This window comes from Ranitomeya variabilis, chromosome 3, assembly GCF_051348905.1.
Source record: "Ranitomeya variabilis isolate aRanVar5 chromosome 3, aRanVar5.hap1, whole genome shotgun sequence".
Lineage (NCBI taxonomy): Eukaryota > Metazoa > Chordata > Amphibia > Anura > Dendrobatidae > Ranitomeya > Ranitomeya variabilis.
In genome coordinates this window covers 51,058,461-51,076,274 of record NC_135234.1, presented here as the reverse complement: position 1 = coordinate 51,076,274, position 17,814 = coordinate 51,058,461, and the positions used below count along the sequence as shown (strand labels likewise).

At 46.5% G+C, this 17,814-nt stretch overlaps 1 protein-coding gene across 2 annotated transcripts in view; it reads left to right on the top strand.

Moving 5' to 3' along the window:
- The window catches only part of USP25 (ubiquitin specific peptidase 25), a 104,904-nt gene that overhangs the window by 13,297 nt on the left and 73,793 nt on the right, over window positions 1-17,814 (top strand). For both annotated transcript variants that reach the window (XM_077294032.1, XM_077294033.1), the window contains exons 2-3: window positions 11,914-11,991; window positions 15,210-15,354. In XM_077294032.1, coding sequence (XP_077150147.1) covers window positions 11,914-11,991; window positions 15,210-15,354 — 223 coding nt within the window. The remainder of the gene's footprint in view (window positions 1-11,913; window positions 11,992-15,209; window positions 15,355-17,814) is intronic.

Genomic DNA, 17,814 nt, shown 5'->3' with positions numbered 1-17,814 from the left:
GGCAGGGTAGTTTTAGCATTTAGTGAACCTAGCAAAAAAGCCAAACAAAAAACAAGTGTGGGATTGCACTTTTTTTGCAATTTCACCGCACTTGGAATTTTTTTCCTGTTTTCTAGTAAAAGACATGGTAAAACCAATGGTGACGTTCAAAAGTACATCTCGTCCCGCAAAAAATAAGCCCTCACATGGCCATATTGACGGAAAAATAAAAGTTATGGCTCTGGGAAGGAGGGGAGTGAAAAACGAAATGCAAAAACGAAAAAGGGCCGCGACTTGAAGGGGTTAAAGGAGTCTTACCCCCAAACTGCAAATTAAACTATTTAAATATACACTGCTCAAAAAATATAAAGGGAACACTAAAATCTCACATCCTAGATATCACTGAATGAAATATTTCAGTTGCAAATCTTTTTTCATTACATAGTGGAATGTGTTGAGAACAAAAAAAAAAAACTAAAAATGATCAGTGTAAATCAAAATGATTGACTGAGGTCTGGATTTGGAATGATGATCAAATCAAAGTGGAAAATTAAATTACAGGCTTTCAGTGGAAATGCCTCAAGACAAAGAAATGATGCTCAGTAGTGTGTGTGGCCTCCATGTGCCTGTATGACCTCCCTACAATGCCTGGGCTTGCTCCTGATGGGATCTCCTCCCAGACCTGGACTAAAGCATCCGCCAACTCCTGGACAGTCTGTGGTGCAACGTGACGTTGGTGGATGGTGCGAGACATGATGTCCCAGATGTGTTCAATCGGATTCAGGTCTGGGGAACGGGTGGGCCAGTCCATAGCTTCAATGCCTTCCTCTTGCAGGAACTGCTGACACACTCCAGCCACATGAGGTCTGGCATTGCCCTGCATTAGCAGGAACCCAGGGCCAACCACCCGGGCATATGGTCTCACAGGGGGTCTGAGGATCTCATCTCGGTACCTAATGGCAGTCAGGCTACCTCTGGTGAGCTCATGGAGGGCTGTGCGGCCCTCCAAAGAAATGCCAGCCCACACCATTACTGACCCATTGGCAAACTGGTCATGCTGATGGATATTGCAGGCAGCAGATCGCTCTCCACGGCGTCTCCAGACTCTGTCATGTCTGTCACATGTGCTCAGTGTGAACCTGCTTTCATCTGTGAAGAGCACAGGGAGCCAGTGGCGAATTTGCCAATCTTGGTGTTCTGTGGCAAATGCCAAGCGTCCTGCACGGTGTTGGGCTATGAGCACAACCCCCATCTGTGGACGTTGGGCACTCAGACCATCCTCGTGGAGTCGGTTTCTAATCATTTGTGCAGACACATGTACATTTGTGGCCTGCTGTAGGTCATTTTGCAGGGCTCTGGCAGTGCTCCTCCTGTTCCTCCTTGCACAAAGGTGGAGGTAGTGGTCCTGCTGCTGGGTTGTTGCCCTCCTACAGCCCCCTCCACGTCTCCTGGTGTACTGGCCTGTCTCCTGGTAGCACCTCCAGCCTCTGGAATCTACGCTGACAGACACAGGAAACCTTCTTGCCACAGCTCGCATTGATGTGCCATCCTGGATGAGCTGCACTACCTGAGCCACTTGTGTGGGTTGTAGAGTCCGTCTCATGCTACCACGAGTGTGAAAGCACAACCAACATTCAAAAGTGACCAAAACATCAGCCATAAATCATTGGTACTGAAATGTGGTCTGTGGTCCCCACCTGCAGAACCACTCCTTTATTGAGGGCGTCTTGATAATTGCCAATAATTTCCATCTGTTGTCTATTCCATTTGCACAACAGCATGTGAAATTGATTGTCAAACAGTGCTGCTTCCTAAGTGGACAGTTTGATTTCAAAGAAGTTTGGTTTACTTGGAGTTATATTCTGTTGTTTAAGTGTTCCCTTTATTTTTTTGAGCAGTGTATATAGAGACCCTATAAGAATCATACCAGTAACGTCCATGTTGGTGGTAGGTGCACAAAATTATACCTTTAATCCATATGCAAACAAGGGTGCCAATGTGTTGGTGCAGTTTTGCGCCAAATGATCTGCAAATTTTATGCTGTCCCTTACCTTGGTAGACAACACTCACTTTCTTAGTGCAATGTCTTTCCACACTCTATTCTCTGCTCTTGCACAGCGACACTGGAGGAACCCTGCGACGGGCTGAGTGTCAGTGTGGACACGCCTGATCTCCTCTGTAAACTCGCCCTCTACACTTCTAGGTAAAGTGGGTGGTGGCCACACCCTGACACTCTGTGGCCACCACTCACTACACCTGAACATATAGCGAGGTTTTTTAGAGAGGAGCCGGGAATCAGAGCATGCGCTCACTGAGTGCACGGACCCACCACCGATCCTACATGTGTGGATAAGTGATAAACAATGTTCATGGGATAATCCCTTTAAACTATTTAGTTCTGAGCTTCCTAATATTTTTCTTTTTTTCTTCCAATGTTCAAGATGTCTGCCTTCTGATGGGAAATAAGAACATTTTTGTTTACGTTTAAAGGCGGGCAACCTCTACCGACCTATGGCCGGGGGGCCGACAACCTGTACCGACCTATGGCTGGGGGCCGACAACTTGTACCGACCTATGGCCGGGGGGCCGACAACCTGTACCGACCTATGGCTGGGGGCCGACAACTTGTACCGACCTATGGCTGGGGGCCGACAACTTGTACCGACCTATGGCCGGGGGGCCGACAACCTGTACCGACTTATGGCCGGGGGCCGACAACCTGTACCGACCTATTTCTGGGGGGCCGACAACCTGTACCGACCTATGGCCGGGGGCCGACAACCTGTACCGACCTATGGCCGGGGGCCGACAACCTGTACCGACCTATGGCTGGGGGCCGACAACTTGTACCGACCTATGGCTGGGGGCCGACAACTTGTACCGACCTATGGCCGGGGGGCCGACAACCTGTACCGACCTATGGCCGGGGGCCGACAACCTGTACCGACCTATGGCTGGGGGCCGACAACTTGTACCGACCTATGGCTGGGGGCCGACAACTTGTACCGACCTATGGCCGGGGGGCCGACAACCTGTACCGACCTATGGCCGGGGGGCCGACAACCTGTACCGACCTATGGCCGGGGGCCGACAACCTGTACCGACCTATGGCCGGGGGCCGACAACCTGTACCGACCTATGGCCGGGGGCCGACAACCTGTACCGACCTATGGCTGGGGGCCGACAACTTGTACCGACCTATGGCTGGGGGCCGACAACTTGTACCGACCTATGGCCGGGGGGCCGACAACCTGTACCGACCTATGGCCGGGGGCCGACAACCTGTACCGACCTATTTCCGGGGGGCCGACAACCTGTACCGACCTATGGCCGGGGGCCGACAACCTGTACCGACCTATGGCCGGGGGCCGACAACCTGTACCGACCTATTTCCGGGGGGCCGACAACCTGTACCGACCTATGGCCGGGGCCGACAACCTATACCGACCTATGGCCGGGGCCGACAACCTGTACCGACCTATGGCCGGGGGCCGACAACCTGTACCGACCTATTTCCGGGGGGCCGACAACCTGTACCGACCTATGGCTGGGGGCCGACAACTTGTACCGACCTATGGCTGGGGGCCGACAACTTGTACCGACCTATGGCCGGGGGGCCGACAACCTGTACCGACCTATGGCCGGGGGCCGACAACCTGTACCGACCTATTTCTGGGGGGCCGACAACCTGTACCGACCTATGGCCGGGGGCCGACAACCTGTACCGACCTATGGCCGGGGGCCGACAACCTGTACCGACCTATGGCTGGGGGCCGACAACTTGTACCGACCTATGGCTGGGGGCCGACAACTTGTACCGACCTATGGCCGGGGGGCCGACAACCTGTACCGACCTATGGCCGGGGGCCGACAACCTGTACCGACCTATGGCTGGGGGCCGACAACTTGTACCGACCTATGGCTGGGGGCCGACAACTTGTACCGACCTATGGCCGGGGGGCCGACAACCTGTACCGACCTATGGCCGGGGGGCCGACAACCTGTACCGACCTATGGCCGGGGGCCGACAACCTGTACCGACCTATGGCCGGGGGCCGACAACCTGTACCGACCTATGGCCGGGGGCCGACAACCTGTACCGACCTATGGCCGGGGGCCGACAACCTGTACCGACCTATGGCTGGGGGCCGACAACTTGTACCGACCTATGGCTGGGGGCCGACAACTTGTACCGACCTATGGCCGGGGGGCCGACAACCTGTACCGACCTATGGCCGGGGGCCGACAACCTGTACCGACCTATTTCCGGGGGGCCGACAACCTGTACCGACCTATGGCCGGGGGCCGACAACCTGTACCGACCTATGGCCGGGGGCCGACAACCTGTACCGACCTATTTCCGGGGGGCCGACAACCTGTACCGACCTATGGCCGGGGCCGACAACCTATACCGACCTATGGCCGGGGCCGACAACCTGTACCGACCTATGGCCGGGGCCGACAACCTGTACCGACCTATTTCCGGGGGGCCGACAACCTGTACCGACCTATGGCCGGGGGCCGACAACCTGTACCGACCTATGGCCGGGGGCCGACAACCTGTACCGACCTATGGCCAGGGGGCCGACAACCTGTACAGACCTATGGCCGGGGGCCGACAACCTCTACCGACCTATGGCCGGGGCCGACAACCTGTACCGACCTATGGCCGGGGCCGACACGCTGCCGCCATTTTGAGTGTCTGTGCCACCAATCGTCGGACTGCGTCTTGCTCATTCCCAGAGGATTCATTTAGCTTTAGGTATAAAATAAAAAAAATCCAGTGTAGAATTTCTGTTTCCCAGTGAGATGAGCGGTCTTGGGTTTTTCTGGCAGCCACTTATCACTTCATCTGAAATAACACGCATACTTGGCTCAGCCGAAAAATCAGTCTGTGCGGACTGCCTGGCTGACCTCTGCCTCGTATATGGCCACCATCATATAAGTTCCGTCAGCCCAGAAAGTATATAAAATGCTGCAGCAAAGGATGTTTTCTTTTTGATCGGAGAGACGCCAGCCATCCCGGAAAGGTTAGCCGCCGTCCGATGTATTCACTGTTTGGCACGGTGCACGGCAGACGTGGCAGTGAAACCTTATAATGTAAAGTGTGGGGGAACAGGTGGCGGTCATGGGATACTGAGATGTGCCAGGTCAGAATATGCACATAGGATTTGGCAGAGGTCTCCCAGACGGGAAATATGTCGAATACGAAATTGAATCTATAACTTGAGAATTAAAAAATGCTGCGCCCGTCACATGTGTAATAAGTCCGCAGCGGGGAGTTGTAATACCGCCAGATGCTATGTCATACTGTGCGAATAGGATTACTACCAAATAGGAAAAAAGTACTATATTATACCCCCCACAATGTCCCCCTGTATAGCACATTACTAACCGCACCATATCCCTCTTTATTAAGAGGTTCTAAAAGAATTCAGAAAAAAAATAGGAGAGAAAATAATAGTGCGTCCGCTCCTGCTGCAGCTTCATTGCCCATCACTGGCCTTTAACTTGTCTGCAGCTATAAAATCCTGTCTACACGCCACCGTCACTCTCCTTAGTGCCCCCTTGCTCAATAAGCTACCCATCAACCCCGTACGCTCCTTCAGTCGGTGCAGAAGTGATTAACGCTGGACGCCACCAGATAACCCCTTTAAATCCCATTCCAGTAGAATCCCAGAATGGAGACCTGATAATCTGAAGGAGTTTTTCAACCTCCAGGACTTTTTTTTTTTTTTTTTGCAAGTCACTGCTAATAGTCTAAAATAAGAGTTTTGCTCACTGCACCAACATTTCCCTGGTACACTGTTGGTCTCAGATCATTCTACTGCAAGAATGTTTTGTTGACTGACATGTGACCGCTGCAGGCAATCCCTGGCCTTGGTCATCCCTGAAACCTGGTAAATAAAGCACAGAAAGTTGATTAGGTAAGATTTACGGTACTTGTTTTTGTTATTTTATATGCTTGAAGGTGAACAAAGAAGAAACGCTGGCACTGTTTACACACCCCAATCCAAAGGAAACGGAATCATCCAAAATATTTGGAACCTATGCCCGGATCTTGCAGTGCTCAGCTTTAATAAGATAGAGCTTGATTCTTGGAAAGCAGAATGTAGGAAACACAGAAAGCGGCACTCCCCATCATCATATCCATAAAAACGCAATTTTATTCGGTCATCGGATGGTCAGCCGAATCCTAAAACGAACGATCAAAAGATGTTTCGCCTGAGTACACGCTTCTTCTGGATCTCCTCCATTTCATATAACTGTTAATTGTCTGTAAAAATTTCATGGTGTTGGAAAACTGTTTTAATAGTAGGAGGCAATTGAAAAGTGGTAGAAAAAAGTTTGAAGATTTTTTTTTCCCATAGGTTGTGTCTTTAGATTATTATAATGAAACTAGGTAATCAGAGTGGACACAGCATTGTTTGTTTGTTTTGTTTTGTTTTATTTATTTTTAACTCCTGACTTTCCTGATATTTTATGTGAAGACACTTTAGGTTTTGCCTTTTTTTTTTTTTTTTTTTTTTTTTTTTTTTTTTTTTTAAACCCTTTTCATTATTTAAAAAACATAATTTTATGTTCTGCATTCCGTGAAACCAGAAACCTTTCCGTTCTAAAATTAGCACAGCTTTAGGTCTTTATATTAATAGTGTGGTTTTGGTTTGTACATCGTACTTGTGGTGCGTTTACATGGAAACTGGAACTGTGTTGTATCATTCTAGATTTCTGTACATTTGAATATTCGGCTTCCCCTTTTCTTGTATCACAAGTTTGTGGATATATACAGTGCGCGCATAGACACGAACACACAAACTTGTGATAGAAAAAAATAATCGGAATATAATAGACTAGATGGTGGCCCAATTCTAAAGCATCGGGTATTCTAGAATATGCATGTACGTTGCGCTGTTAGTGGGGGTTAAATTCCGTGCCAATATTGCTGATTGGTCCCTCCAGGCTGGCCGCGACCAATCAGCGAAGCGTGGTTGAGATCCTGCACCAATTCACGGCCAGACTGTGTTTCGCTGATTGGTCGCGGTTGGCCAGGCATGACTAATCACCGAAGCGGTGTTTAAATCCCGCAGCAATATCGCCGATTGGTCGCGGCCGGCCGCGTAGTATATAGCAGCCACGTAGTATATAGCAGCCACGTAGTATATAGCATAGCCACGTAGTATATAGCATAGCCACGTAGTGTATAGCACAACCACGTAGTGTATAGCACAACCACGTAGTGTATAGCACAACCACGTAGTGTATAGCACAACCACGTAGTGTATAGCACAACCACGTAGTGTATAGCACAACCACGTAGTGTATAGCACAGCCACGTAGTGTATAGCACAGCCACGTAGTGTATAGCACAGCCACGTAGTGTATAGCACAGCCACGTAGTGTATAGCACAGCGATGTAGTATATAGCACAGCCATGTAGTATATAACACAGCCATGTAGTACCGTATATAGCACAGCGATGTAGTATATAACACAGCCCACGCAATAGATAGCACAGCCACGTAGTATATTGCACAGGCATGTAGTATATAACACAGAGATGTAGTATATAGCAGCCGCGTAGTATATAACACAGCCCACGTAGTATATAGCACAGCGACGTAATATATAGCAGCCACGTAGTATATAGCAGCCATGTAATATATAGCACAGCCACATAGTATATAGCACAGCCACATAGTATATAGCCCAGCCACGTAGTATATAGCCCAGCCACGTAGTATATAGCCCAGCCACGTAGTATATAGCCCAGCCACGTAGTATATAGCCCAGCCACGTAGTATATAGCCCAGCCACGTAGTATATAGCCCAGCCACGTAGTATATAGCCCAGCCACGTAGTATATAGCCCAGCCACGTAGTATATAGCCCAGTATACAACAGCCCACGTAGTATATACGTAACACATAGTATATAGCACAGCCATGTAGTATATACGTAACACGTAGTATATAGCACAGCCATGTAGTATATACGTAACACATAGTATATAGCACAGCCATGTAGTATATACGTAACACATAGTATATAGCACAGCCATGTAGTATATAGCACAGCAATGTAGTATATAGCAGCCACAGCAGTATATAACACAGCCCACGAAGTATATAACACAGCCCACGTAGTATATAGCAAAGTGGGCACCATATCCCTGTAAAAAGAATTAAAATAAAAAATAGTTATATACTCCCCTTCCGTCGGCCCCCGGATCAAGCCCAGGCGTTTGGCGATGCTCCTCATGACACTCCGGTCCCAAGATTGCATTGCGGTCTCGCGAGATGATGATGTAGCGGTCTCGTGAGACCCCTACATCATCATCTCGCGAGCCCGCAATACATGGACCGGAGCGTCGCGAGGAGCAGCGGGAAAGGCGCCGGAAGGTGAGAATATAATGATTTTTAATTTTTTTAATTATTTTTAACATTAGATCTTTTTACTATTGCTGCTGCATAGGCAGCATCAATAATAAAAAGTTGGTCACACAGGGTAAATAGCAGCGTTAACGGAGTGCGTTACACCGTGGCATAACGCAGCCATTAACCCTGTGTGAGCGCTGACTGGAGGGGAGTATGGAGGGGGCACTGACGGAGAGTAGGAAGGGGCGAATGCGCGGCCGGACTGTGCCCGTTGCTGATTGGTCGCGGCCGTCTGGCTGCCACCAATCAGCGATGCGGGATTTCCGTGACAGACAGACGGACGGAAGTGACCCTTAGACGATTACCGTATATAGATAGTTGTAGATATTTGAATACTCTGCTTCCCCTTGTCTTCCAAGTTGTTTTTTGTAGATGATTTGTTCAGTCCTCGCTGCCCTGGTTCTATCATCTACGGCAACCTTTCTTCACTTTTTCACTTGACATTCTGCCCCCCCCCGTAAGTATTAGGCCCCGAGTAATGTACATGGTGCTCCGTACATGTGTGTTATCCATTTTGCACTAGTCTATTTGATTTAACTGTTTGTTGTTTTTTGGCTGTGGTTAAAAAACGTTTTGTTTTTTTTTGCAAATATCTCAAACGCTTTTGTATTATAATTAACTAGATGGTGGCCCGATTCTAACGCATCGGGTATTCTAGAATATGCATGTCCACGTAGTATATTGCCCAGCCACGTAGTATACAGCACAGAGCCACTTAGTATATTGCACAGCGACGTAGTATATTGCCCAGCCACGTATGTCACAGGTTAAAAAATAAACATACTCACCTTCCGAGGGTACCCTTGTAGTTCTGTCGTCTGTGTGCGGTGCAGGCGGCAGCTTCCGGTCCCAGGGTGTGATGACGTCGCGGTCACATGACCGTGACGTCATGACAGATCCTTCTCGCGCAGGACTTGTGATGACCTCGCGGTCACATGACCGTGACGTCACGGCAGGACCATGTCGCATACCATCCTTAGCACCGGAACCTGCCACTTGCTTGGACCGGTTACCGGAGGGTGGCGAGGAGCGGGAAAGGCGGCGGAAGGTGAGTATATAATGATTTTTTATTTTTTTTATTATTTTTAACATTAGATCCTTTTACTATTGACGCTGCATAGGCAGCATCAATAGTAAAAACTTGGTCACACAGGGTTAATAGCGGCGGTAACGGAGTGAGTTACCCGCGGCATAACGCGGTCCGTTAACGCTGGCATTAACCCTGTGTGAGCGGTGACTGCGGGGAGTATGGAGCTGGCGCTGGGCACTGACTGCAGGGGAGTAGGGAGGGACTGTTCTAGCAATTCTTACCTGGAAAAAAAAAAAGAAATCTACTTTATTTTTAATTAGGCTAATTTGCCCTGCACCCCAGATAAAGAGAGAGATATATAGGTGTGTGTATACAGCGGTTGAGGTAAATATTGAACCAATTTTCTAAGTGAATGTATTTCTAAAGGTGCTATTGACATGAAAATCTCACCAGATGTCGGTCACAACCCATCCAAAAAATATCAAACCATTTAAAGGTTTTTTTTTGTTTCCCCCAAGATCCACTATATTGATGATTATTGTAGTAATTTTTGCTTAAATGATGCTTACTATACTTCCGGCAGGCAGCCTGTTTCAAACAGATTTTTAAAAATTGATTATCATTATTATTAATGGCCGGGTGGTTGTGCAGGTTTATATGTAGTCAGTAACATAAAGCAGTCTATTAACAATCCACTTTATGGATATGTATGAATCCCGCAGTGGCATTCATGTGCACACAGTTTTCAGCCACGTCTCTACAAGCCAGTGCCCTATTGGAACCCATTAAAATACTACAAATACATAGGAAAGTAATTTGCTAATTGGAAGGAAATACAATTTTTTTTTTTTTTTGACTAAAGGAAAAAAAAAAAATCTATAGTAGAAAAAAAAATCAATGCTTATATCCTCATTCAGCTTCAGGAAGGAAGTTTCATAGATGTCGTCATTTTATCCTCGTTGCCAAAACAAAGCGTTCTGTTATGGTCAAGTGAAAATGAGAATAAACTAATTTTCCATTCACATTATAAGGGAAGAATAAGAAGATTATTGCCACCAATAAGTATACCAGCTCTGTAGAGCAGCTGTGGAATTTCTGAACTCCAGAATTTATACCCTATTGCTTCTACTGTTATTTTTATTTTTTACATATTGTAATACATTTTTTAACAGAACACTGCATTTATATAATCCCAGCACTTAATCTTAACCCCTCTCTCCTTCTATTCATCACTGTTCTGTGTCTGGCTGTTAAACAACTGGCTGCAGCAGGAGCCTCTCCCCTCTGGCTTGTTAGGCCCACCTGCTAATCTCCGCCCCCTTCTGAAGATTAAATTAATCAACTGGAGATTTAGCCCAGTTAGTATAAAAGTCATGCAGAACATGCCTCAGACTGGCAAAAAAAAGGGCAGCTCTATTGTTACGGACAGGTTCGGTGCAGTCATCCAGCAACGCTTCTGGCTGCTGAGCTGCGTGATTCCCAAGCAGGCCTTTCAGCAATCTGTGGGGGTCCCGGGACATATAAGGAGGTATAGCTCATAAAAAAGTCAAATGAGATAGTTAGGGTACGTTCACACAGGACTTTTTTGCTGCTTTTTTTATGCTAATTTGGTGCGTTATTTTGGTGCGTTTTTGGTGCGTTTTTTGGGTACGTTCACACCGGACTTTTTTGCTGCAGATTTTTGCTGCAGATTTTTGCTGCAGATTTTTGCTGCTTTTTTTATGCCAATTTTCAGCTGCTAGGACACCTCACAATGGCTCTTCACACCTCACAATGGCTCTTCACACCTCACAATGGCTCTTCACACCTTACTACCAGGAACTCCCTCACAATAGATCACAATCAGGACACCTCACAATGGCCCTTCACACCTCACAATGGCTCACAATGGCTCTTCACACCTCACTAACCACACCCCTAAGCTCTTGGCTGTGAGATCCCTTCCTGCTGGCCATGATTTTCTGCACAAAAAACGCAGCAAATAATGCTACATGCGTTTTTTCTGCGTTTTTGCAGCGTTTTTTTTCATCACCCATTCAAGTCAATGGGTGAAAAAACGCTGCAAAAACGCAGCAAAACGCTGAAAGAAGTGACATGCCCTATGTCCAAAAAAAGCAGCAAAGCAGAAAATACTGATCAAACAAAAAACCAACGTGTGTGCATGAGATTTCTGAAATCTCATAGGCTTTACTGGTACTGTAAAAAGCAGCTGAAAATTAGCATAAAAAAAAGCAGCAAAAAAAAGCAGCAAAAAAGTCCTGTGTGAACGTACCCTTACTTTTTAAAAGAAAATTGTGTTCTACAGTTGATTTTATGGGATTAAGCAGTTTGCCCATTGCTGCAGTTGTCGTACTGTCCACTAGATGTCAGTGCAGAAAACCTGGGTCTTGCTTTCCAACTGCTGTGAATAGTAATGGTAATCTCTCCGGAAGTTCCTGTACTAATGTGTCTACCTATTTTTGTGTTCTAGCACCAGCAGACATTCATAAATCAGCTGCGGGAGATCACGGGCATTAATGATCTTCAAGTACTTCAGCACGCACTGAAAGTGAGTATTTCCCTATTCTCTAAACTCCAGATATCAAACCCCCTTAGGCGACGTTCCGACCATGAGCATCTGGTGAGTTTTTGATGTTGCAGATTTTTGCACCTATTACATAAATTAGGCGGGTGTGCCACCTCTATGAATCCCATCCTCTTTGCTGGAACTGTAAGGACGCAGCATTAAAAACTCACCCATGGCCCATCGTGGGACCTTGGCGTTAGGGGTTTGCAAAGTAAAATGCAACACATTACGCCAAAATAAGTGGAAATTTTTTAGTATGGTGTTTGATGCTTTTTAAGCATCTTTCAACAGTTTGAAGCGTTTCTAGAAAAAGCTTCGGATAAGAGAAATTGTAAAATATATTATTATTCATGGGCGCTATATATTTTGGCACAAAACCTGTTATTTTCTGGATTGTGATGAACGTTTTCCCACTTTAATGCTCTATTAAGATATGGCAATAAAACTACATAGGGTTTTTTAGCATAATTTTCCAAAATCGCTCCAAAAACGCTTGGTGTTTCATCAGTTTGACCCTAACGCCAGTGTCTCATGATGACCAGCCCACCCTATATTATCTGTTGGGACATCTGGACATCATAGGTGGGCTCCCCTGATCATGATGACCAGCCCACCCTATATTATCTGTTGGGACATCTGGACATCATAGGTGGGCTCCCCTGATCATGATGACCAGCCCACCCTATATTCTCTGTTGGGACATCTGGACATCATAGGTGGGTTCCCCTGATCATGGCGCCCCAGAGTGAGAATGACGCTCTGGCTGACGCTGCCCATCAATGTGCTACATGAGCAGAGTTTCATGTGACTGGTGGTAGTCCACGTCTAGGAAGACTTTGCTTCTGCTGGTGTTATCAGCAAGGGGATAAAATACCCCTTTATTAACGTTGCCCCATTGTCTTCATTTTGACCACCATGACCATGAGAACATGGCTGGAGTGGTGGCGCTTTTTTTGACTGTTCGTTGCCTATTTGACTATTGGAAACGTTACTTGGCCGTCAGTGGGTTGAGCAGAGGTCCTCATGATGACCACCACCAGTGACCTAGTGAGGGTGGCCACTAGGGGGTCAGCTGCCTTGGTTGCAAAGCTCTGTAAAGGTGCAATGTTTCTAAAAAAAAAAATTAAGTTCCTACTTCTTGGAGAAGTGGCAACTCTATGACTGAAGATTATGGACAGTGCACAAAACGAGCTGCACTTTGAGCATCAAGGCAACACGATGCTGATACGGTTGGATCCAGTAGTAGAAGAAAGGAGCCATTGGTTCCACCACTCTGCGTCATGTTGGCCATTGACTCTACAAAACCTCGACATCCGCGATGGAATAAAGTCACTGCATTAGACCACCTGTGCGGGGAGGGGTGGCATGAAGCGGGCATTATTACTTTTGAAGGAGGGTATTAATGGACATACATTTTTTTTTTTTTTTTTTTAAAAGGACGTTAATATAAGGTTAGAGGCACATTACTTGCCTTGCCCCGGGTTCTGGCAACCAACCATACGCCGCGGCTTCTGCCACACAGAGGACGTTATGCTCAGAGTTGGCAGAGGTCTCGGTGGTCAGGCCTTACCTGGGCTGTCCGTGCCTGAAAAATGTATTTGGTGGAGAAACCCCTGTGGAGGTTACTTTAGGAATAACCCAGGGATTATTTTTCCGGATATTATTTTTGTATATTGAGTGAAATGCTTCTTCACATAGTTTGCCCCCTGGCAGAGTAGTGATCAGATGGCGTATAGCCTGAGTGTACTGTGCTGATATTTGTGTGATGAGGCTGCGGAGGGAGGAGGTCAGGGCCGTCCCTACAACTTGGCACCATGCAGGGTATTCGGTATGTAGTGAACAATGCAGGGTGTGGACGGCCGGTATGATAAACGTGAGATCTAGATCTGCGACTCCTAGGAATGAAGGGGAATGTGTGATGTTCTGCATTCTCACAGTAATTGAGGAGATACATGGTATATATTTGCTGTTTATCTGTTTATATGGTATATGTCATGTAGACAGACCACTGATTATAAAGAACTCGTCTCCATGGCATTTAACAATTTTTGGCTACTGTACTTTGTTTTTTCTTAAATTAGTTATATATATATATATATATATATATATATATATATATATATATATATATATATATATATATATATATATATATATATATATATATATATATATATATTATAGTTTTTTAATCCCTGTAACACAAATACCTGATTTAAACAACTGGAAATTTTCTGATAATTTCCCTTTTAAAGACATTTTCCTGCATTGGGCTACAAGTCTGCTGCCATTCTATGTGACCTCAGACTTGTGAATCGTGATATCGCACGCACTGCATGCTGTGAGGATTTTCTGGTGCCGGTACCAGGCGGTCATATGACCACAGGTGTATGCAATTTGCGTTCTTCCAGCCACATTCAGACTAGATGTGTCCGGCGTCACTCAATACACTTGCATCGAGTGAGGCTGCGCATGTCTAGTCGGCACATGACCGCATGTATGCAATTCACTTGGGTCCCTTTCACACTGCTTTGTCACACGGTCATTAGTCCCGTTGGGTCTTGCGTCCAGGGTCTACCCACCCCCTCTCAAAACTGGAGATGGGGCTATAGACTATAATGGTGCTGACAGGGTCAACATGCGCACTGACATGCGTCGTTTTTGGGTGTATGTGCCTACTGGAGATGCAATCTACCAGACGGGACCAGCAAGCGTGTGACCAAAGCACAGTGTGAAAGGGCCCTTACTTGCATCTGTCCCAGTGCCGGCATCGAAGAATCCTCACAGCCTACAGTGCGTGCGTTCATATAGGAATTATGAAGTAAGTTATCACTTTAGCAAAAAAACTAAACCTGCAGGTGCAGTGGAAAATGTTATGTGTTCATTATTTTCTTTATGGTGGGTACAACCTAAGGTGCAGCAAGTCGGAAGAGGTTTGGGTCTTAAGACCTCTACTGATTGCTCAGAAATCCTCTGTGCTCCTGAGCTCCTGTCTGAGTGCGGAGAAGAGAACCGGCTCACAGACTTTCTCTTGGGCTCATACACTGCTCTGTGCACTAAAACTGATAAAATAAGCAGTATTAATAGGTGTGAAAGGAAAAATAAAAGATGTAAAGTGCATCTATAAAAGGAAGCATGTGGGAGCCTTGCACATGTACGTGTTTATTTTATTAAATGAATATGGTTCTCTTATTTTCCAGGAGAGCAATGGGAATCTGGAGTTAGCTGTCGCGTTTCTTACAGCAAACAATGCTAAGCTCCCTCAGCCTGAAGAAGGAAGCTACTATCAGACCGCGATCCCCAACAATGACCGATACATCAGCGTGGGCAGCCAGGCGGACACCAGTAAGTGGATCCGAGGCCCGCTGACAACACATGGGCCACTTCGTCTGCCACGGGCCGGCATGCAAACTGTAGTGGGATTCGTTTTGACTGTATAAAGTAAAAAAAAAAAACATATATAAACTGCTGTATGCGTCGCACTAATAATACACCACTTGCATCTGTCTGTGACTGAAATTGGTGCAAATTATTGTGAAAATCAGAGTAGTTTCTGGTGTAGAGAGTTCCCCAAGAGACTCCAGATTTATAAGATGTGAGCCTCTTAAAAAAATGTGGCCTATTTTTCAACTTGTGTAAAGAAAAAAAAAAAAAAACAAAACTCAGTGTGGGTGAGTGTTGTGTATCCACATGGGGGGCCTCACTGGTGATTGATGGCTGCTCTGTACCCACAAATACAGGGTTCTCCTATTAGCCAAATGGCACAATCTTTTTATTTTCCGCTTTGGCTAATGGGAGCATGAACTTTTCCCCTTTGCTGTAGGGTAGTATGGCAGATCCACGGTAAAAGGGTTATCTTGCACGTATAAAGTAAATTAGAGGGGCATTCCGGAAGAAAAGGTCACCTCCTGTAGTATGAACCTGCGCCTGTTGTTCTTCCTCACTTCCCCGTACTTTCTATAAATCTACCTAATGTCTGTTTGTAAATGCGAAGGGTCGAACGCTGGGACCCCCGCTGATCACCAGAGCGGGCACATATATCCCAGTTTGTAAATAATGGCGTGGTGGTGAAGTATTCGCAATGCCCACCTTCACCAAAGAAAGGGCCCCGACATATGATGTACCGGTATGTCCACTGTCGGTAAGGGGTTAATCTTCTTTTACTCTTCTATTGCATATTTGGCGATGGTGGGGGACAGAAGCGGTAGTAGATACGGCCTTCAGGTGTCTCACTGACCATTGCTTCTGGCTGTTCTCTTGGCTGCTCGCTATTCCTGCAGCTGCACCTGTCTCTAGACACCGCTCTTCGCTCGGGATTTATCCAGGATGTTTACTGCTCGGAGGCCTGGGAACCTCGTCTATATGAGAGCGGGTGCATCCTGCTCCTATACACAAGTGTACGCCATATCATTGCCATCAGCCCTGACCAGAGATTGCACAGGCCGCGACGTGCCTCCCTTACATGATGTTGTCAGGCCGTCCCGCTCTGTAATTAACAGCCCTGGAACTAGTTATGCCGAGACGAGTTGCTACTTGTTCTTGGGAAACATACATCATAATTATGGCACATGGGTGACCCACTTGTTAACATTACCGTCTCCCACCCAGTCACTAGTGATTGCCGTCCTCTTACTGCAAGAGTTATAGGACTTATTGTTTGCTGTTAAAGGCTCTCCCATTACTAACCGGCCCTTTAATCACAGTGCTTCGACTCCTAAAGTTGCTGATAATCATTTTCCCTGCAAGGGATAAGTAATATTGTAGGACTGACCATCCTGGATGAACGTCTGTTCATGTAATACATGAGCAATGAGAATCGCAGGCCTGGTGGGGATTCTCCTCTATGATCGTAGAGTGCAAATGCACAGGGATTGTATTGATGGGACCACCCTTTCAATCTGAGAGCGGCATAATGTAGGGACAAAGACCCTGATTCCAGCGATAGTCTAATCCCGCTCCCACAACTAATTGGCAGCTTTCTGCCTATGCACAGTGTACTGAAAACTGCCAATTAGTGGTATGGGCGGGGTTATACAGAGCACAGCATTCTGAGCTCTGCTAGATCTGCAGCAGAGATAACAGGGATTTTATCAAAACTAAATTAAGCAGCCGAGTAAGTGATACATCACTGGAATCGGGGTCTCTGCCCCTACATTATACTGTTTAGATTATATAGCAAAAACCCGATGAGAGATTCCTTTAATATGGACACATGTGGAAAGGGAAATGGTTTTAAATACATTTTTTTAAAAATGCATAAAATGGTAAAATGGAAATGGTCTTGTAAATTAACAAAAATCCTGTGTAAGGTTTGGTGGTGGTGTCAATATGGCTGTCATTAAAGATGCTCCATAAGTCTTTACCCAGTTTAAAGGGAATCTGTTATGTCCCTGCACGTTACTTATTTACTTTTATAAAATAAGAATAATGCTGTTTCTATGTACCAGCATGACTGTAGAAGTTACTGTCTGTAGTCAGTAGCTCTGACCACTACATAACCCCTGCTTGTCATAGCCAGATAACGTGTCAGAAGCTATATGGCTCGCATTATCATGGAGGCACAGATGAGCGCTCCGAGCACAGGAGAGGCAGCAGCCTATGCTTTCTACAGCAGCATACATGACACTGGCAGGGAGGAACCCCCCAACCCAGTGCAAGGAGGGTCCGAAATGGCAGACCGGTGATGGGCTCCTATCAGCAGCAGGATACTCGGGGATGAGGAGGATTTTAGATAGTTGCAAAGGAAAAGACTCAGACACATGCTACCTTTTCCCTTCACCATCAGCACCATACCGAGAGAGGATC